At 43.2% G+C, this 22,770-nt stretch overlaps 1 protein-coding gene across 5 annotated transcripts in view; it reads left to right on the top strand.

Annotated features, from left to right (window-relative positions):
* PHACTR1 (phosphatase and actin regulator 1) overlaps positions 1–22,770 on the top strand; it is a 253,070-nt gene that overhangs the window by 602 nt on the left and 229,698 nt on the right. Inside the window, exons 1-3 of one of the 5 annotated variants that reach the window (XM_083747290.1) lie at positions 689–1,193; positions 1,879–2,015; positions 11,203–11,349. In XM_083747290.1, coding sequence (XP_083603416.1) covers positions 1,937–2,015; positions 11,203–11,349 — 226 coding nt within the window. In that variant the 5' untranslated portion in view covers positions 689–1,193; positions 1,879–1,936. Of the gene's footprint in view, positions 1–688; positions 1,194–1,878; positions 2,016–11,202; positions 11,350–22,770 lie in introns of those variants that run through there. The other 4 variants (XM_083747295.1, XM_083747294.1, XM_083747291.1 and 1 more) reach the window with 4 other exon arrangements.

The following is a 22,770-nucleotide window of genomic DNA, read 5'->3' as shown; positions in this document are numbered from 1 at the left end:
CCTTATCTAGATGGAAATATTTTTTTTTAAGGCTTTATGACATGTGTTTTGTCTTGCAGAGATTCTTGGTCAAAATAATGTTTATATTTCTGAAATCTAGAGGACTGTTTTGCAAGGTGAGGGGGGCTTAACCTTTGGACTTACTGGGCATTAGGAAAACATGTCTGGTATATCCAAAAGAGAGAGAGAGAGAGAGACTAAAACCAATCCACTAGCTCTTGATAAGAACAGAATTGGTCAGTGAAGCATTCCCCTGCATTATTCATCACTTTGCATTTTACTGTGAGATAACTTTATAGCCCCATTTTTCTTGTGGTAAATAGTCAGGGGGTGCGGGGGTGCGGGATGGAAGTAAATTATTAGACAAGGCAAAGTGGTATGAGTTAATCATTGCAGCAGCATTTCTCCTTCTTATGCTAACCATTCTGATATTGAGCAAAGAAAGAGAAGATCAGGAATGTGGGTTGTGGGGAGAAATAAATCACATTCATAGAATGTATGTATGTATGTATGTATGTATGTATGTATATGTTGTTTGTTGGGAAAGTTGCCACCAGGAGCTGATGGTCTTTTCCTCCTGAGGAGAGAGAGGTTGAGTGGGCGTAGAGGAGAGGCAAGTGTCACCTTCTGTTGCTTAGTAACATCTCCTGGTATCAGATAAAAGAGGTCCAGTTGATGTTATACATTATTCATCTGAGTTCCAATCAAACCATCAAAATTATTTGCTTGCATTGGGGGACTTTTAGCCAGATCAAAAGAACTCTCACTCGAAACTACTGAACCTTTCACCATTGGCAGACTTCTCTCTCTCGCTATATATATAAATATCTTGATGCTTCAGAAAACCGCCTTGAAGAACTACAGAAGTTTTCTTGCTACGATAAGCTTGCAAATATTGAAATGGTCTCATGCTGACTGACCAAGAAGAAGAATTCCCCATCTATGCTTTGGGAACCTGTCTCTAGATAAAGGACTAATGGGAGGATATGCTTTTAAAGGAATCCTGGAGGACCTTTTTGATAATTAAGCATAACAGAGGTGATTAATTCCAGGATTTCTGCCACCACCCCCTTTCAAATGCTGTTAATATCCACAGTTAATATCCAGGGTTGTCTATAATGTTTTGTGAATGCTGGATTCTAAATATATAGTATAAGTGTCCTGGAGTCTGAGAAAACCCAGGAGTCTGGAAGGTAAGACAGAGCCAGGATCGTGACAGTGAACATACTGAATATAAAATGCATGAGTACTACCAGTGCATGCCAGAACCTACTTTTACTACTCCGACACTGTCTAAAGATTTCAGGAGAATGCTAGCACCCAAAAAGCTTACAGGGAGAACCTTTGACAATATGGGAAAGATAGTCACTTTCTCCAACATTTTAAAAGCTGGCAGCATGAAGTCATACCAGTCCTCCCTGCCAGCATGAAATAACATTTTACAAAAATAATTGTGGGCTGACTCATCTCTGGAAAAGTGCAAGGCTAATATTGTCAGAAGACTGGAGAAAATGTTTGTTTTTTTAAAAAATGGATTTATTAGCATTTGTATTGCAGTATTGACAGGCTGCTTAGGATTCTAGTGCTGCAAGAATAATATTCACACAATCTTTAAGGAGAAGGCAGGGTGCAACAGGCGGTTTAAAAGGTGAGCAGCTTCAGATGCACAAAAATTGCAAACATCCAATTCATTCATTCATTTTTCTAAATTTGTGTATGGGGAAACATGCAATGTGGAAAACTGGGGATCTTAATGAAATGAAAAAGTAGAGGATTCCCACCCCATCTCCCCACCCTCCAAAATTAGGATGGCTTAAATATTGCTTGTAAGCTTTTAGCCTGTTTTAATATTCAGGGTTTTCCTCTTCCTTTTCTTAGGAGGCTGACTACATCACTTTGGGAAACAAGGGAGAAGTGACCACAAAATCCCTCTAAGATGGATAGTCCTTTCAAGATGGACTACCTCCTAGATGTTGACTCTGCCTATCGGCTGTTTTACAGTCAAGGAGCTCAAGGTAATGTAATTTGAGGTGGTGAGTTACTGGGGTTAATAATAATAATAATAATAATAATAATAATAATAATAATAATAATAATATGTTAAGGTAAAGGCACTGTTGCCCCCTGGTGGAAGGCATGAGGGGAAAGTTCCCTTCTTATGGTAGAACAGGGGTAGGCAACCTAAGGCCCAGGGGCCAGATGAGGCCCAATCGCCTTCTCAATCCGGCCCATGGGCAGTTCGGGAATCAGTGTGTTTTTACATGAGTAGAATGTGTCCTTTTATTTAAAATGCATCTCTGGGTTATTTGTGGGGCATAGGAATTCATTCATATATATATTTACAAAATATAGTCCTGCCCATCACATGGTCTGAGGGATGGGAAAAGGTTGCTGACCCCTGTGGTAGAACAAAGATAGCTCAGCTGACTCAGGAATGACTTTCCAAAGAAAGAATGGCCCTGGCTTGGGTGGGGGTGGAGACTGGGCAAGAGTGGCCATTAGAGGGTGGAGGAGTCTGAGATGAAGGTAACCAGTGGATGGAAACTGTGTCTGTTTCTCTTGTTATGGGAGGTGGCTTCAGTCTCCAATGCACCTTTCAAGATGCTAATGGGGACACTACAAGATTTGCTTATTTATTTATTGTACTACTTTTCCTACAAGGGGCTCCAGCACACCTGGCTCTACACACACACACACACACACACACACACTTCCATTTTCTCTTCACAACAACTCTGTAAAGTAGATTAGGCTGAGAGGCAGTGACTAGCTGCAGGTCACCCGATGAATGCCATGCCTTTGTCTTCCCAGTCCTAGTCCAACACTTTCAAGCTTGTGTTTCCACGTTATTGGACTACAACTCCCACCATCCCCGACCACTGGTCCTGCTAACTAGGGATGATGGGAGTTGTAGTCCAACAACACTGGGGGACCCAAGGTTGAGGAAGGCTGCTCCAACCACTGTCCCACATTGGCTTTCTGCTGTATGCTTTTGAAAGGTTAAATAAAGCTATTGGGAAGAGCAGAGTTAGATCAGGGCTGGTGGAATCAGGGGGGGGGGAGTGCAATCCTTTCCCCACTTTGCCATTATCTTGACCTTACTTGACCTTGAAACGACTATGGGGAGAAACATACCGGTATGCATGATGTTAAGTTCCTTTCCCTCCAACACTCTGGCTGGAATTTATTACTCTCTTCCTTCTCTCTCTCTCTCTCTCTCTCATCTATGCCCCGCTTTTATTTTTTAACATATTTAAAAAGGAGATCCTACCATAGGTATCATTTTGTCACCTCTGATTTGGCCCAAAGAGCTATGAAAAATATGGTGACATCTCAAAGGCGCAGGGGGCTGAAAATGTATTTGGTGTGCACCCAAAATGATGTCAAGATGGCTGGTTTTCATCCCCATAGATAAGACGCTGAGGTGTCTTGAGTAACCTTGAGCCTTTAAAGAGGAAATTATTGAGAAATGCCCAGGCTCTATGTGGCAGGAGACTGCTGCAGGCACCCGGCATTTTCCAGTTACTGCCATGCTTTTACGGAAAGGCACGAGGGCTCCTGGCACTTATGTCAGCACATGTCTTTCCCTTAAAGCCACCACCGAACCATCGTCAGCATCATCACTGCACCTCAGGCCAAAAGCATCCGGGGATATAGTATCATCAGGGTTTGAAAGAAGATAGCAAATGGGCTATGCATAACAAATCATTATTGTTTTATTGATGGCTTGTGCCTTAATGAATGTCTTCTTTATTGAAAAGGAGATCGGATTACACACACACAATAACTTCCTATTGTATTTTGATTTCCTCTCAGTACAATTGCTGGAAATGAAGTTGGTTGCAATGGAAGGCTTTCATCTGTGCCCTCACAATTTTGAAGTGCCACTGTGCACTTCAGCAACAACAGCAGCAACAACAAAATTGCTTAAATCTCAGTCCTTCACATGTACAATTGAAGACCAAACTACACCCTACACCAAACACATAATTTGGGATTTGGACTGTGGCGAGTAGCCAGGGTATTGGTGGTGGTAGTAATTATTTATTTTATTTAAAATAGTTATAGCCATTGCTTTTTTTCTGGGGGTTCTTAAGGTACCAGCACCTTTTACTATCCAGGCAAAGTATATATAGGGAATTCAAATATTTAAGATTCAGGTAGGTAGCCATGTTGGTCTGATGCAGTTGAATATCCTAACATAATGTCCAGTAGCCTCTTAGAGATATATAATGTCCAGTAGCACCTTAGAGACTTAGAGTTGGTCTCTAAGGTGCTACTGAACAATTTTTTATATTTTTTTATATATTTCAAATATTTAAGTCCAAAGTCATTTTAACTTTTTCCTCCATGAAATGATCTGAATGAAAATTGCTCCTTACTTAGACCTTCAGGAGTGAACATGCATAGAAGAAATCAGGTTATTATTGTTGTATTAGTACTGTACTGGGAATACTCTAGCTCTATACAGTGGTACCTAGGGTTACAAACACTTCAGGTTACAGACTCCACTAACCCAGAAAATAGTACCTCAGGTTAAGAACTTTGACCCAGGATGAGAACAGAAATCGTGTGGTGGCTGCACAGCAGCAGGCCCCATTATCTAAAGTGCTACCTCAGGTTAAGAACTGTTTCAGATTAAGAACGGACCTCTGGAACGAATTAAGTTCGTAACCGGAGGTACCACTGTACGTACGTCGAATGGTCGAGTCCTCTGGTAGTAGACTCTACCACCACATGTGCATTATTACACTTTTGAATGCTCCCTGACATAAATGAATAAATATATAAAACCACTGCCCTATGTGAAGAAATCAAATACAATAGAGAGATTTCTCCTTGTTGTGCTAATTTTCTCCTTGCAGGGAGCTTTCATTTTTGTTGAGTTATAATGTAGGCATATTTTTAAATGATGTTCTGTTTGGAAGAGTTATAAAGTACTTGACTGCCTCGGAACACTTCCCACTTCATTCTGTGGCCTGTGTAAATCCACCTCAATCAAAAGAAGGGTGGCCTCAGTAATAAAGAGTTTCTGCATTAATTGTGCATGTGAACAGTACATCAGTTTTCCAAGTGCCTACTTCCTTGGCAAATGCTGAACCAACATTCTGAATTCATTCATCGTTGTGCTAATTTTGAAATACCTACGCAATCTTCCTAATGTTGTCAGAGGGCCAGAACTGAAATTATTATTTATTCTTGATTCCGAGAACTTGATTCAAAGTCATTTGATGTGTTTCTGATTTCACTGAGCTACCCCTCAATGCATTTCTTCAGTTTTATCTCTCTTTGCACCAGCAGGTGGCAGAGTGGATAAAACTGACTGCCTCTGCTTCTTGCTTATTGACTTGTGCAAATTCTAACTATGCCCAACGACTGCTTAAAATACGCTGCATGAATTGAACATCTTGTTTCAAACTGATTATGTGAAACCAGTGGATCAAAGATTACATTCAGTTTAAAACAGTTTGGAGACATTGAGAATTGCCTAAATAAAGCAGGGCCCCCTGCTATGTACCTCTTGCGCTTCTCTGGGATGCAAGTGAATCCCTCTGTCTGGAATGATATCCAGGTTACCTCCACTGTCAGAGGCCATGTGCTGCTGAATCCTAGTTACTGTGAATTGCAGGAGGGGAGAGTGCTTTTGTGCTTTGGTCCTGCTTGCAGGTTTCCCCACAGGCATCGGACTGGCCACTGGGAGAGCAGATTGCTAGATTAGATGGGCCATTGCACTGGTCTAGCAGTTCCTCTGTTAATGTGTTTAGAGGCCATTGGGTAACAACCAATATATATGAGTGCAAAAGGGGGATCTAAACATTATGGGGGCTTACAAGTTTGTTATTTAGATTGGTAGACGTTTAAATAGATGGTGGAGGTTTTCAGCTTTCGTTAGGAACTGTAGCCTCTTGTTATTGAGAAAGGCAGTATAAAGCTATGCACCAGTGCATGGTGCCACCAGAACTCAAATCTATTCAAGGCTCTGGAACAGGCTGCAAGCCAATGGGCAATCTTAGCCCAGCAGTAACTCTGGTCGTGTCAGTGGATGGTCACTGGGCCAATTAGGAGTTTCCCCATAATTGTTACAAGTGCTAGCCTCGCTTGCTTTGTAGATATTACACAGAATCATTTATACAACCTGGTGGACTGGGAGGGAGCTTCTACCAAATCATTAGAATATGGGGACCTCTTTTTGACCCACTGTAAAATGACATTTTCCCAATCCTGGGGATCGTGAGATCTGTGCTATCAGAAGGTTGGCTCATATACTGGTTGAAGGCCAACACAAGATGAACAAGTCACACATTCCGATCACAGAGATTATTTTTTCCCCTCTGACTTATTGTAGTTCAGTTTTACTGTACAGTGGTACCTCGGGTTACATATGCTTCAGGTTACAGACTCCGCTAACCCAGAAATAGTGCCTCCGGTTAAGAACTTTGCTTCAGGATGAGAACAGAAATTGTGCTCCTGCAGCAGGAGGCCGCATTAGCTAAAGTGGTGCTTCAGGTTAAGAACAGTTTCAGGTTAAGAACTGACCTCCAAAATGAATTAAGTACTTAACCCGAGGTACCACTGTATCTCTTACATGCCATGGGTCGTCGTCTTCTTCTTCTTCTTTGAATTTATATACTGCCCTATACCCAGAGGTCTCAGAGTGGTTCACAGAAAAGATCAACATAAAAACCACAATATATATAATAAAAATTAAAACAGCAACTGAATAACAACCCCCCCCCCCCAAAAAAGAGCCACATTTTAAAAGGGCATAGGATGTCAATCAGATCCACCAAAGGCCTGGTTAAAAAGGAAGGCTTAGTGATAGCCATTTTTTTAAAAAAATGTGTATGTACAGCATTAGGTTTAAGTTTTATATTTATATGAACTTAAACTTAATAAGCCTTAAATTTATGCCAAGGTGCCTCCTAAGCAGTTTACAAGTATAAAAGAAGATGCAAAAAAATAAAATAAACACACACAATTAAAATACACAATAAACGAGTTCATCAAAACATGAAAATCAACACCCACAGTTGACATGCACAATAAAACAGGCCCATTATTTCCATGTTACTGCATAACAGTCAATATACTTTACATCCCCTTCACGTCCAGGCACTCGTCTGCTCCCGATAAATCAGATTGCCGAAGTATCCAGATAAGGGGGAGTGAGGGTGACACATTTCTCAGCCACGGGTCTCGCATGAATCATTGCTGAGAAGCAGCAACTGTAACTGGGAATTCTCAGGATGAACCACAGGGAAACAGATGAAAAAGCCAAACTGGACTCGTGTGTGTTTGGTACACATTGATACACCAGGTATAGCCATCTCTTAGCTACCCCCACTAAAATAGCTGTAACAAATAATTATGGCATTTTTAATAGCAGCTCTTTGAGGAAGAGAAAGGAGTGGCCAGAAAGGGGTCTTCAGTGGCTTGCAGAATTGAGTACTCTTTTTGGTAGGCATTGAGAATAAATGGCATATGCTTTTACCAACCATTTTCTACAAAGTATTGCAATGTGGGGACATAATTAAGAGGAATTGGAAGCCTTTTCCTTCTGGTCAGTTCCAGGGATAATTTGTTTGTTCATTTGCATATTCAATTTCTCTCCTTCCCTGCCTCCCAAAGGAGCCTGGCTCAACAAACAACAAAGTAGTAAAAGCAGCAACAAAAAACTTTTTTGATTAAAAAATTCAAGAAATCAAGCATCACTCTGACTATCTGGCTTCCCAGCCTGTTTGTTTTCTGCTTCTAGCTTCTAGCTCACATCACTCAACTCTCTGAACTCTCAACTTTTTCTTTCTAACTACCAGCCAGTTGAGGGAGGGAGGTTCACTCATTTGGTATCTGGCACAGATCCACTTCCTTTGATCCCTTAATAGCCCATTACCTAGACTATCACCTCACCAGGAAGCTATCCTGGCTTATATTTTAACACTTGCATATGTTATTTACTCTTTGAATAAAAGATTCTGGCTTATATTTTAACATTTGCTTATGTTCTTTACTCTTTGAATAAAAGATTCTGTACATGACAGACACAAAATAAGGCAAGGGACTGCCGTTTGAGTTTTCTCCCTAACCTACAGATGAAAAGCAGCATCCAGTTTAACTTCCCATTTACATGTGTGTATAGTTGAGCATTGATTTAAATTTGAGGCAAGGAAGTGGATGGGATTTATTTATTACATTATGTGTTTCAGGAACCTCTGAATACTGACAGTTACATATTATTTTGAAGGGATATGTACAAAACAAACTGATTTACAGTATGCTGCTCTTTATAGCCCCTATATTCTGTGGGACTTACTCTCAGGAAAATGTGCATAGGGTTGAAACTCAATGGGGCTCATGTCTGAGTAGATATTCATAGGATGGGCCTATTCATTCACTCATCTTCATGTCAGAGGAAAGTCAAGGAAGGAAGCGCTCTTGGAAGAAAATGATAACAAATTATAATACAAATGCAGGTGATTACTTAATGAGCCATTTTTCTGTCATAGATTTTTTTAAAAAAACAACAACAACCCCCCCCCCTCAATTAACATTGTTAGTATCCCAATTAAAATTAGTGAATAGGTGTCGCCCAGAGACTTGTTTGTTCAAAATGCACACTGGGAAGTCTGGATCTGCCCTCCCCTCTTGAAATTCTGGGAGATTTTTTTAAACACAAAGATATGCACATTTCTTCATGGGTGTTGCCAGGTAGCTGAAATTTCTTTCAACTACAGGCAAAAAATGCAGATTATTCTTGATACTCTTGAAGCTGAACAGCTGAAGGTTTTGGGTTTATAGATACGCAAGTCCAGAGAAAGTAAGCAAAATCCCTTGGGCTGGATTTCCTAGCAGGAGAAAATGCAGAGCTTCCACAAACTGGTATTTTTGAAGAAAATATTTTGCTGGGCCAGAAATCACAGGGACAGATGCACTGTAATTCTAATTATGAAAGATTGTCATTACCTATTCTTGAATTTTTATTTTTACAAAAGTCCTTTTGCCAAAACAAACAAAAGCTGGAGCTGCAGCTTAAGCATGGGAATTTGTTTAGGAGGAGAGTATAAAACCCTCTAATATTATTGTTTTTGAAAAATCCAACTTGTCTTGCTTGTGTGAGCCATCTTTATTGGAATGTGGCAAGGGATCCAGCAGCAATGAGGTCTCTCACAAGCTCCCCTGTTATCAAAGTGTATGGAGAAGGCAAAAGGGTTGCTGACAGCCATTGGCTTTGCTGCTTAGAGGGACAGAACCAGATGAGGATCTTCGGATAAGTGCAGGGCACATGCTTGTAGTTTCAGTGCCATTCATAAGCAAGTCACCCTTAAACATTCATTTCCTATAGAGGAAAATTCAGAAAGATGAAGGATGCCTGAAAGTAGCCTTTGGTTCAAGGTCATTTAGCACCTTGCCTGAATGGGACTAATAACACAGGTGTTGCTGCAAGGTTTGGCTTCAGCCATTGCTACATATTTCATATCATGCTGGCTGCTCAGTCATCATAATGAAGGATCGATGGCCATATTTCCAGATACAAGGAACCATGAAGAACATAGGTCATACTGCCAACTAAGTACCATCAACACCAATTCATGGAGAGGCCAGGAATTGAGCCTGGAACCTCCGGTGTGCAAAGCACACTGAGCTATGGCTCTTCTCCTCCCCAGAACAGAATATGGTGGAACACCTAAAGCCATGTTTCCTCTCTGTGAGGTCTTGTAAAAAGGGTGCATTTGTATGCTTGACTTCCCAGAGTATGGCCAGCATAGGAGGAGAAGGGCCATAGCTCAGTGGTAGAGCATCCACTTTACATACCAAAGGTCCCAGGTACAGATCTCCAGCATCTTCAGGTAGGGCTAGGAGAGAACTCTGTCTGAAAAACTGGAGAGTTGTGGTCAATGCAGAGCTAGACCCACCCAGGGTATGACTAGCTTCTCATGTCCATAGACTGTTTCATAAGGGTAGTCAACCATTTGGTTTTTGGATGGTCAAAATCGTTAGTCCGAATTCTGGAACCATTCTCACATGGTCCTTATTGCCCACTCCAGAACTAAACTAGGTGACCTTGGACAAGACAAGACATTCTCTCTCAGCCTTAAGATGTGCACACGCACACACACACATAGCGCAGTTTGGGAGTAATAATGCTAGTCTACCATACAGGGTTGTGGAAAATGTATGGAAAGTGCTTTGAACACTTTGAAGCACTATATAATCTTGCATTAGCTGTCTTGAGTTCCTTGGGTGGGATAAAAAAGTGGTAACCCTGAGAGATCATGTAAAAATGCAGAGAGTGTCTAATCCTTAACAAGTATGACCAGAGGCAGTGGCGTGGCGTGGGGGGTGCAGGGGGGCCCGGCCACACCGGGCGCAACATCTGGGGGGTAGGGGGCACAAATCCACGGGTTAGGGGGCGCAAATCCACAGGTTGGGGGCACAAATTACTTGCCTTGCCCCGGGTGCTGACAACCCACGCTACGCCACTGACCAGAGGTACTTAATTTTTGGATAAGGGCCTTATCTTTGCCCTATCCTTTTATTTCTTTTTCTTTTTAAAAGGCATGTCTACTGTCAATATGTGTGCTAACAGCAGCTGTATGAAGGGCTGGTGACTGCATAAGCAACTCCCTCCCATCTTTTTTTCATTATCTCCTAAGCATTCAGCATTTAAAAAAAAGTTTGGCGCCTGTATTTCATTGCTCTCTCTGAACAACTCAAGACATTTCCACCTGCTTCCTCCGCTGGGACATTTGCCCAGGAAACCCGAAGCAACACACACACAGAGGGAGAGAGCAACACAACAAAGCACGCTAAACATTGATCTGCAAATCTGCTGGGCTAGAGGTGGCCCAGCCCACTAAAGAGCCACCGTTCACCGTTGCATCGATGGCTTTAGAGGCGACCACCAGGCTTCGTGCTTTGTTAGGCTCTGCAGGGTGCCACGTGGGGACTCTGGCTCTGCCCCTGGGGCTGCCAGGAGAAGGGGTGGCAGGGCAGGATTTCCAGCTCCACTCCAGTCCACAGATCCTTGACGGGTTTTCTTTTTCTCTTTTCCCCCTCCTCTCTTTCCTTCCTTCCTCCCTCCCTCTCTCTCTCTCCGTGTGTCCCTGCTCCTCTCTCTCTCTCTCCCCTCCCCCTTCCTATGCGTGTGCGCCCTCCTCCTCCTCCTCCTTTCCACCCCTCTCTCTCCTCTTCCTCCCTCACCAGCTCGCCGGGCGACCCTGCTCACCGTTCCCACATTAATGGCGGCATCTTCCGAGGAGGACATAGACCGGAGACCCATCAGGAGAGTCCGGTCCAAGAGTGACACCCCTTACCTCGCGGAGGCCAGGATCTCCTTCAACCTCGAGGCAGGTGAGTGGCGCCCACCTCGCCCAACCCCACCAACCCCAAGCCTCTCATGCAAAGCCCTTCTTCGCCCTGGTGGAAACCTGAGGTTGCTATTGCTGTACATATCTGCAACACAATCTTTCTCTCTCACACACACACCGCTTTGTGTCTGCTGGGTGCAGAAGTGGCGGGGGGGGGGGGGAGCCGCTGCAGGAATGTGAATCCCTGACATGTCCTGGCTGTCACCCTCGCTTTTCTCCCCCCACGATCCCGCCCTTCCAAGGCGCTGGTGCAATACGCGCGCGCACACATACACACACACGCGGCTGGAAACTGGGGAGGAGCTGAGGCGGTGGGGGGCGGGGGGCGGCGGCGAGGCGTTCATCCCTAGACTTGTTTGGGTGACAGCGCCTGATTCTCTGTCTGGAACTGGAGGCGAGGCGAACAACGGTGACCTCGAAGTTGAGAATGTGGAGTAGCCCTGGAAGGCGCGGGTTGGTGTCTGCTGGGTGCAGAGGTGGGGAAGGGGAGGGAGACCGGCTTCCCCCGCTGCATTCGGCTTCTCCAAAGGTTGCTGCTGCCTTTGGGCGCCTCTCCCGCCTCTCTGCCTCTGGCTCTCCCTCTGAGCTTCCGGCCCCGCCCCCTGCTGCCCCCCCCCCGCCCCCTGCACAGCGTTTTATCTGAAGAGTTGCATTCCCTTTCAAAGCCACCTGCTAGCTGCCAGAGCTGCTTTCCTCCTCCTCCTCCTCCTCCTCTCTCAGCCTAGGCTGGGGTTCCTAGCTCTTGCTGGGACCCCCAAGTCCAAATGGGCACCAGCTGGCATAGCTAATAGGGCAGGCAGGATGGGAGATGGAGGCTGAGAGCATCTCAAGGGATGCGGTTCCCCAGCCTGGCCCATCTCAATCCACTCTTCCCCATTCTCCCTTCTCAAGCTGTCATTCCCTCAGCCTTTGTAGGGTTGCCACCTCCTGCAGATAGAGCCTTCTCTTGGAAATCATGCCTCACTGAAGCACTTTGGCACGACAGGGAGGGAGTGTCACATACTTGCAGGCTGTATTGCAGGGGGTGGGACTAGATCACCCATGGGGTCCCTTGCCAACTCTACAATTTTATGCTCTGGAAGGCCCTGGATCAGAGCCAGCAAAAAGGGGACAGCCCTGCTATATTTTGCCCAATGATCCAGCACCTCCAGAGAACACTCATCCTCCAGCCAGCCAACCATCCTCCTTCAAGTATCCTTCTTCCTCTGATCTCATTAGTGCCTTCCACAGTTACCTGAACACCACACTTCCATGCTCTTCAAGTTCTGCTGCCTCATCAGGTGAGCATCCAATATAGCAGCCTCATGCGCAATCTTATCTGCAGGTCTCTCAAGCCCTTTGGACACAGGTGGCGCTGTGGGTTAAAGCCTCAGCGCCTAGGACTTGCTGATTGAAAGGTCGGCGGTTCGAATCCCTGCAGCGGGGTGCGCTCCCGCTGCTCGGTCCCAGCGCCTGCCAACCTAGCAGTTCGAAAGCACCTCCGGGTGCAAGTAGATAAATAGGGACCGCTTACCAGCGGGAAGGTAAACGGCGTTTCCGTGTGCGGCTCTGGCTCGCCAGAGCAGCGATGTCACGCTGGCCACGTGACCCGGAAGTGTCTCCGGACAGCGCTGGCCCCTGGCCTCTTGAGTGAGATGGGCGCACAACCCCAGAGTCTGTCAAGACTGGTCCGTACGGGCAGGGGTACCTTTACCTTTACTTTACTCAAGCCCTTTAGTCCAGAATTGCCTCTTTACCTCCTCCATAATCCTGGCTTCCCAAGCATCCTCCTTCTGCACCTCCAACATTTGCCCTTTCATGCTTTGCTGTTCACCTCAAAGGGCTCTTTCCTCCTGCAACCTGCTCTTTACCTGCTTCTGAAGGAAGGGAGGAGGAAGGGGAAGTGGTGGCTGCCCCAGACAATTGTGACCTCTTGAGCACCTTCCTCACTCAGGCTTTCAGACTCATGAAAAGTCTGACAGAATTGAGAGCTCATACATGCTTCCCTTTGTTTCATGCTTTCTAGGAACAGGTCTGGGCTTTCCAGATCTGTGTCCAAGCAGCCACATTTTACCCCTGAATTGGAGCAAACGGCAATCCTTCAATTATTTCCATTAAATATCTGGAGGCTTTTGGGGTTAAGCTAATATATACTGGAAACTATGGGTAATTTTGCTGGAACTCCCTGTCTCTCAGCATGCTAAAAGATTGCTTGAGCTGGGGGTTTGCAATCTTGTGGTTCTCTGCCTATTATTGAAATGGGTGTGTTTCTCCTCCACTCCTCTCTGACCTTCTTGTCTTTTTGCACCTAGTAAGATGTAAAATGCAAACTGTACCTTCATCGACCAGCTGATTGCTTTGGGTGACATGTCATTAATTCCTTTCTGGTCATTAATTGAATGTGTGTGTATATGCACACACATCATTTTTGGTTATGGCAGCTATAACTATATAACTCAGGAACCACAAAGTGATGCCAAATTGTGTTGGTTTTTTAAAATGTGCGACTGAAGATAGAACAATCAGAGACTGAAGGGTCTGGGACAGCATGATGGAAGGGTTTGAGGTGCTATTGAAAGGAGATTGGGCATAGTTGCTAAGCTGCTGAGTCTACAGTGGACAATATTGTCATGGATAATGCTATGTCATGCCATTATAAACAGATTAGAGTTTAATCATAAACAGCTAAAGGGAAGGCACCTTCAAGTCACTTAATGCCTTCATCGTTTAACCTTCCAGTTCCTTCTCTGTCAAGGCTGAGAGGTTCATATAGCTTTTAATTCCCAAGCAGGCATGGCAAGAATGCTAGCCTAGCTGTTACCTCTTCTCCTCACTTTTAACATGTGCATTGAGGAAAGGAAAGGCTCCCCCCACCTATTAAAGACCATGCTGTCTCTCATTGGGCTCATTCAAAGAAATATCTCTTCATGGGAGTGTAAATACTCAGCAGAGTGCTGGAGGATGTTTTCATTAATCCATCTGCCATTTGATGCTTTGAATGTAAAAAATGTGGTGCAAATTGGTTGCTAAGCAATGTTTACGTTAATGAGAAAAAAAGCCTCTGTAGTAAGCATTTAGTTCTGGTGGTGTGTGTTGTTTTTTAATCATAAAGTACAAAACAAGGGCCCTTAAATTGGATAAGGACCAACAGTTGCTTAAGGAAATTTATCCTAACTACTTGCATAGAGAGTTTGGCCCTGAAAATGCTAAGGTACAAGATCTTTTGCACTGTTTGGGGATTTATTTATTCCTTTACTCACAATCCAGATTGGTAACATAGATGCTGTCATTCAAAATTGCACAATTTATTTGCATTATTTTTAAAGAAGGCATACTGGAATGTTGTCTGATTCCCTGAAGTACAGGGCTCCTTATGTATGAACTTACTGCTTTTCTTAAGATGTAATATTCATATATTTACAGACTGCCAGTGCAATGTCTTTATGCACTGTACTTCAACAGAACAAGCCCTTTTAGGTTTCACATTTTGCCGTATCGCTATTTACAGTTTGTCAGCTGGAAACTTTAGTAGCTGCGGAACAATATTCTGAGACAAAATGTTTGCAGTGTGGAGTGTCCTGTTTAGTGTTCTAGTCAGCCAGTCATGCCCTCCTCCAGGAGATTCCATTCCGTTACCCCTCCTACCTGGTCCCACCAAGACCATCACCATAAAAGAACTAAACAGTCAGCATTCCTATGGCTACTGAACACATTCAGTCTTCCTCGGAGCCCTTCAGGGTTTCCTCACTGAAGATTTCTGTACTTCTCCAAACCACAAAGTTTCCCCATGCCTGATGAGGGCTCCCCCTTCTGCTTGGTGGTGGTGCTTTGGCTACATAAACAGCGGCACCCACCTCTAAATACTGGAAATAGGAGGAATTATGAAGGAAGAAAAGGCAAAACTAACCTGAGCATCAGGAGCTGTTCAATCAAATGTGGTGCTGAATGGGATGTCCATAAACCAATGAAAGAAAAGGAATTCTTTTCAGAAACTGCATGTATGTGCTGCAGAATTATTGATGCATGCTGATATATATATAAAGTAAGAAGTAATGTGATTTGTTTTTTCTTCCAATTCAGTGCAGTCAGAACTAAAACAATTCTAGAGGCCCTGGATGCATTCTCTATCTCGCTTCTCACTTAATGCATTTATGATTACAACTCCTGCTGCTCAACTGCTGCTTGCATTGCTGTTTTGCCTGCCAGCTGCTACTTCTAGGCTTCTTTCATCTGGTCATTGTATTGTCCTGAGATAGCAGCTGCGATAAGTTGCATCAAGTAGAGCTTTTGCTTGTATTTGTATTTAATAGGCTTTCCAGCAGTAAGGCCCATATGCAGATATGCACTACTATTCTTTGCAAAAGAAATGGCTGAGAGCCAACAGTTTTGTTTACCTCTTTGAGCTGTAAGTTATAATTATACTATTACTGCTGCTATCTATGTTGCTGAACAGTCAGAGGCTGCACATGCGGAGGCAATTATGTGGTTTGGGAGTAGCAAGGATTTGCTCTGTTTCTCCAAGCAATTAAATGGGGCAACCTTTAGCTGCCCTTCTAATAAGATTAAATTAATAATTTGCTTCTCTGTTTTGACTTGCATTGTTTCATTAGATTTCAAGAAAAATCAGTATTTTATTATATTGGCTTGTACGTACTGGTTTCACTCTGTGCGCCATTGACATGCTAGTGCCCTGTGAGTTTAGAATACTTGTAGATTCCCCAAACTCTTAGGCTGCACTTTTTGCATGGGGAGGGGGGGAGAGGAGAGAGTATATTTCCAAATATACCCAAGAGGGGGCCATCCCTCTGCAAATCATATTCATTTCTTCATGCTACTTTTACAGTTCCCCTTGATATAAATGGGAACACTATAAGAACAGAGCAGACAAACTTCCTAGTATATTATGCCCTAAATGTACAGGCCATTGTGGAACAGTATCTTAATCTATACTGCATGTGACAGTGGATGTGATTGCAGCAAATACAAATATATGGTCAGGAGTAATAGGAATTGTAGTCCAAAATGTATGGAGGACACCAGATTCAGGAAGCTGGTATAGATATACAGTAGTGGGAGTACAAAGCATACTGAGAACTCGGAAGGCTCCACTTCAATGATAACTGGGCAAAAATGTTTTTCTTTGCATTGGGTGGCATTCAGTTAAGCTTTACTCAGAGTAGACCTATTGAAATTAATGGACATGACTAAGTTAGGTCCATTAAATTTAATGAGCCAAATTTAATATCATCCATTGTTACCTGATTTAGTATTCTTCTTAAAAAACAAAACGTGGACTCCTGAAACTTTCCTGTAGCCAGTAAAATCAAGACTTCAGTTTTTGTGGCTCAGGGCTTCTTAAACTGTGGTCCATGGATCCCCTAGTATGGGTGGGTTTCAGGGCACACACACAAAATGAAGCAATAAAATTAATTGTATGCACAATTTTCTGTGCATGTGTTTCTGTGCAGTTTTCTGGGAAGGAGGTCTGTAGCTTTCATCAGATTCTTAAAGGGGTCTCTGACCCAGAAAAGGTTAAGAACCGCTTCTCTAGCTTGAAAAAAGGAGCAAGCAATAAGCTGTGATGCTCTTATCAGGTCATGCTGTTAATGGGAGATGCACAAATGCCAGATCCACAAATAAGACCATTCTAAAGCTGGGTACGTATTGCGCAGTTGTTATAATGAGAACTAATGGCTGCACTCCCACTTCCATGTGCTGTTTCCTTGCCCTGTGCCATCAGGTTCTGTTTTGACGCCAAAAGGGCAGGAAGATTGGGGTGAGCCAGTGGTGTAGCGAGGGTTGTCAGCACCCGGGGCAAGGCAAGTAATTTGCGCACCCCTGCACCCCCCACGCTACGCCACTGGGGTGAGCCAAAGGGAGTGTTTTCGTACCCATGTGCCACAGCATGAGTAGCAGCAGGAAATAGCACAGCTGCATTCTGTAGTAGCTCAGAAACATGAGGCTGATTTTAGCTGTGTGTTTCTTGGAAAGCCATTGCAGACCAGCAAGAGTGTTCAGATAGGCTTCGTCCTGGTTCCAGATGTGGCAGGGAATAGAGACCCTGCATTGGCAAATGTACAGTGCAATCCTATGTGTGTTTTCTCAGTTGAAGTACATTCAACTGAGTTCAGCGGGGCTTATCCGTGCTTAACACTGCAGCCTAACAGTGCAGCCCTACAAATATCTACATATTTGAGAGGTTATTTCCTTTTCCTCAGTTGCAAAGAAATAAAATGTAGTAACACCAATGGCACTGTCCAGCTAAAAGGCAGCTCTCAATGCTCTGCCAACAGAAGTCAAGAGATGTCACACATAAAATGACTTTGTATGGCATGGCTATTGCAGCTGGAGTGAATATGCTAGAATAAACATTGGATTTCAGCTATTATGCATGTTCTTGGCCAGCCAATGGAGTCTGGCAAGTTAAGGAAATTCAAGAAATCTACATGCCAGGATGATGCTGGGGTTTCCCCCAACTTGTTCAAGACTTTGCACAGAGTCCAATTGAGCTTGTTTTGTCTTGGATTTGAATGATGCCAAGTGCGCTGCAATTTTGTAAGAAATAGATTATCTAGTTTAATGTATACCTAGAGAACCAATCTTTATAATTGTCATCAGCATGGGGACAGAGGGAGAATGTAGCTAGATAGCTATCACTTACAATGCAAGTGTTAAAAATTTGTCTGGTGTTAAATCAGCAATGTGCAGAGTAAATATCTATGAAATTTTATGATGCTTTAAAATGAACACATAAGCATTTCTTCCAAGGTTTATTCTCTGATCATTTCAATGGGATTGGCCTAATTACAAGTTATTATTATTATTTTATTAATTCATTTATTTCAAAATTATGTTTTTATTATGACATTTTTGTTTTGGATCAGATTGTTATAAAGTGTGTGATCTTTGTTGTTTCTCCACCTTGTAAATTGTCTTGTTTATAGTAATATAGAAAGGTGGTGTACAAATTAGAAGTGAAATATATAACAATATGAAAGCAAATTGTGTTTTGAGATAACATTGGGGGATGTTGTCTTTTTAAAAATCCAGTTGCAGACTATATATTTATTCTTCATAACGCTTTTTGACCAGATTTATTTAAGTGCTTTCCCTACTCTCTTATCATCCTATATGTGACTACTCAGAAATTCAGCCCCATTGCATCCAGTTTGCTCCCAGGTAAGTTTTGCTGCAGAAATAATTAAAAGCCAGTTATTACTTCCCTCAAACAGTTGGCTCTGACTCTGATCCTCCAATCAGTTACTTTATAGTGATCTCACGACTCCTTTGGGAGAAGAGGGAGTCAAGAGGGTTATGTTTAAAGGAGACAGACTTAAATACTTAGGTGGCTTCTAGCAGCAGCTCAAGACTAGTGGTGGGTTTTGGACAGGGCTTCCCTGGAGCTTCAGACACTTTCATCTTCAGACACTGATGAACAGATCAGGTTTGCCTGGATTCTGATCTACTGTAGATCCTATATTGCAGGGAAGTCTCAGTTTGGTGGTTGTTGTTTTTTAACCTTTCACTCTACAACACAAAAAGCCTCATGGGCTTGAACAATCTTACCTTTGTCTTTTGAAAAGATCAGAACAACTTTTTTACCACTGCAGGGTGACTTTCTGTAGTCTCTTTGTAGTAGCTGTGAACATGAAATAAGATCATAAATTCAGTTCCATGCTGGGCTTGTAGTGGGAACACAAGTGCAGCAAAATTGCTTTTTTGAGGTTTGAAATCTTGTTCGTGGTCTCATTGGTGGTTTATCAGCTTTTTTGCTTTTTGCTTCTTCTTTTTTTACAACTTATAAGGCGTATCAGTATTCATAGCATTTTTCTATTACATCACATATGTATGATTTGTTACCCAGCAAGCTGAACGTAGTCCAGGTAACATTGTGCACGATTCCCTTCCTCTTTTGCAATACAAAATGGTCCTCAGCGGCCATTCCATATTTGGCCAATTTGCTTCTTTTGGCTTGGTGGTCAAAAGTTGTTCAGGCCTTTGTTGGGGGTATGGGAAAATCATACTTCACTGTGCAAAGCTACTTGGGTGTAAGTACTATGGAATTCATTGGGATGAATTTGTGAGTAAGCAAGCATAGGATTGGGGCACATATCCCTTCCAGATTTGCAGTTCTCTGATGGCTAATTCCCACTTTACACTATGGACCTAGGGATGGATGACAAAGGACCAAGAAGAAACCAATTGAGATGAGTAGCCCACATCATTTAATGTCCTTTACAAACAGATCAAGATGGTTGCTTGATGAATAGCCATAATTATCTAATCTCCCAGCAAACCAGTCAGGATGAATGCTCAATAGACAGTTTGTCTGGAAGCACTCCAAAAGAGAAGTGGATGGTATCTATATAATTTGCTTGTGAGTTTTGTACAGGAATATCTATGTTTGAGTAGAAAATGTAAACTGAAAATTGGCTCAGAGTTTGGATAGCACAACCAGTAATTCCATGCCTGCGAGGAGCATTGTTTTCCTTTCTTGGAGTACAATAAAACAATATGTAATGAGGATCTTCCCACTGTCAGGCATGAAAGGTGAAATTTTGCTATGCATATGGAAGGCAGCCCACATAGAACCATAAGATTGTAGAGTTGGAAGGGACCCTGAGGATCATCTAGTCCAACCCCCTGCAATGCAGGAATATGCAGCTGTCACATATGGGGATTGAAGCTGCAACCTTGGTGTTATCAGCACCACGCTGTAACCGCAAGGGGTCACAGACTGTTATTTGGAAATTGTTGATAAGTTGCTGAAGGAAAATCTCTCTTTAATATGAGGCCATAAATAAGCATTTTAAAAGGCTCAACCTTATGATAAAATAGAATGAACCCTCACCATTTCCTCTGTTAGGAATAAGCGTGACTGAAATAGAATTTTGCACAAAAGATACCTAAGCTAAAGAAAACGGCTCTCTCCTGTGTTAACAACATTAGTTCTAAGTGGATTTCTCCTCCATTCACGAGTGCTTAAATATCTGTGAAATCAATTTTATTGCCATAGTTAAAAAGGTTTCTTTCCCCCGGTATGTCACACACTGGCGGTTGTATTTATTTTCTGTCCTAGCTGTACCTATAGAAATCGGCTGGATTCCCTCCATATGGGCAGGTTCTGCTCCCTCCATATATTTCTGCCTTCAGGTGGATTTACTTTGGGTATCATAGCTGCTGGAATGCAAGTAACGAAGGTAATAGGAAAGAATCAGTAACTCTGTTCTAAGGTTTTCTTTCCTGTTCAAAATTTCAGGGTAATCTGTTTTGGAATGGAATAATGGAATAACTTGCTTTTACGGCTTCATCAGAAGTTTAATGACAAGCAAATTTAATGACTATTTGAGCAAACCCATTTGGAACCTAAATTGCCTTTAGGTTGGACACATATTAATTTCATTTGGATTTCCGAATGAGCAAAATTGCATCTGCTAGGCATTTGTTCCCCATTTTCTGTAATAATGTGCAAAGCTGATGTATGATGTCATAGACATGCATTTGATATAGAAAACATGATGGATGGTGTAAATGTAACCCACCAAGTTTAAGTTAATTGTGGGGTTGCTCTTATGCATAATTAATAGTGCAATGCAAATGTACATAGCTGATCCCTTGTTTGCCTGTGGCTAATAAAGAATTGCCTTTGGGCAACCAGACAAGGAAACCTGCAACTCTGGAGCCAAATATGATTACTTTAGATAAGTGTGGGTAGGTGGAATAGCTAACTTTTGTGGGCTTGTTTGTAAATAGTTCCTAATACTGTGGAAATACAGATGGACTAGTAAATTTATCCAAATACTTTGTCACCCTGGCAAAGTCCCTTTGCGTTGAACAGCAGAGGAATGAAAAGTTGCTTGCCCGTTTATTCTATAACAATAGACATGACACTTGAAAGTACCAATATATCCTATCAGGGCTAAAAATAAAGCAACGTTTGTCTTAATAGAGCCTGGGAAATATTGATTCACTTAGAAATAAGCCATGTTCATCATCTATGATCCAATGCTGTGAGGTGCTCTGTGCCTTTCAAGTCATGCTGACGGATGCAGACTGGGGTTCTTGGCATTTACACACACACACAACCAAAACGAGAACTTTTCTTTCCAGTAAATAGATGGGTTAAAATGAGAATGGGGGACTGTGTTTAAATGTGGTTAGTTCTGTTAATTAACAGTCCTCTCCCTCTATTGCAGCTCTCTTCCTGCATCTACTTGTCTTGGCTCTAATTGCCTTTAATTCTAATTAAATAGGAGAGGATCTAATTTATCCTTCTTCTTAAATACAGAAGCACTTGCTCCAATTCATCTTGGAAGTACACATAGACAGAAGCAGGCCTGGCTGGATGGGAAATTGCATATGCAAATCAATGCTCTGTGTATATGTCTCTTTTTTTGAGGGGGGTAGTTAGAATCCTACAGGTCAGTTGTCCAGAAAACAGGATGGAGTATGGAATAGATTTATTCTCTCCTATTCTCACTCCTTTGCCAGACATGGACATCTGATTTGTGGGATTTTGGTTTTTCTTATAGGACTTACATGCACATAACCTCGTGTACTCATATCCAGGGCACTTCATTCACTCTTTTCAATTGCAATTGGTTTTTCAGGCCAGATGTACCCCATGCAGTAAATAGTCAGTCAGGGATGGCAGCAGCTCTTGGCATGCTTGGGCAACTAGCAGGACCAGGGTGCCCTGGCATGATCCAAAACTGACAATTGTCCCCACCCACCCCCATTTAAAAATGACGTCCAGCCTAATACTCTAAGCAATGCCAGGCAGCTGGTCTTGTTGCGTGGCTATACCCTCCCCCCCACAGGTGGAACAAATGAAGACAAAGACACAGAGTTTTAGGTTAATGGGCGAAAATGGCCACAACTTTATTGATTACAGGAAAGAAGGGTATTGGCTTTTAGGCATTGGCCCCTAACCGACTATCCGGTCTAACCGGGAAGGGTTAAACACCAACAGGGGGAGCCACCCGAGATGCGTATCCCTAGGCGCTCCCCGAGGGGTTACCGCTCGGGGGCGCGCTTTAGGCCCTAGCCTCCGTAGGTTTCGGACGAGGCGTCGCCCCTCGGAGTCCTTTAACGAACTACCCTTCAAGCATTGGGGGAGGTGATGGCGTTCCTCCCCCCCAACCTCATCTGCATAACAATACCCCGGCCAATGCCTACCGCCAAAACCAAGGAAGTTGTGACGATTGCTACGAGGTAGGCGAAAAAACCAAGTGGCTCACAAAACCAGCCAATTTGCCAAATGGAAAAACTCCTACCAGGCCCCTTGCGGCGACCAGCCGAAGCCCATAGCAAGGTCAGTGTCGGCCTAGAGGGCGGGTGGGTGGGAAATCGCGCCGTCTCCGGAGAAAGAAGGGGCGAGCCAAGGGCTGCCCCGACCTTAAGTGGCCCTTTACGGTCACGCCCC

The sequence above is a fragment of the Podarcis gaigeae genome (assembly GCF_964106915.1).
Source record: "Podarcis gaigeae genome assembly, chromosome: 7".
NCBI lineage: Eukaryota > Metazoa > Chordata > Lepidosauria > Squamata > Lacertidae > Podarcis > Podarcis gaigeae.
Note: the sequence above shows the minus strand (reverse complement) of the source record. Positions and strands in the feature narration are given on the sequence as shown.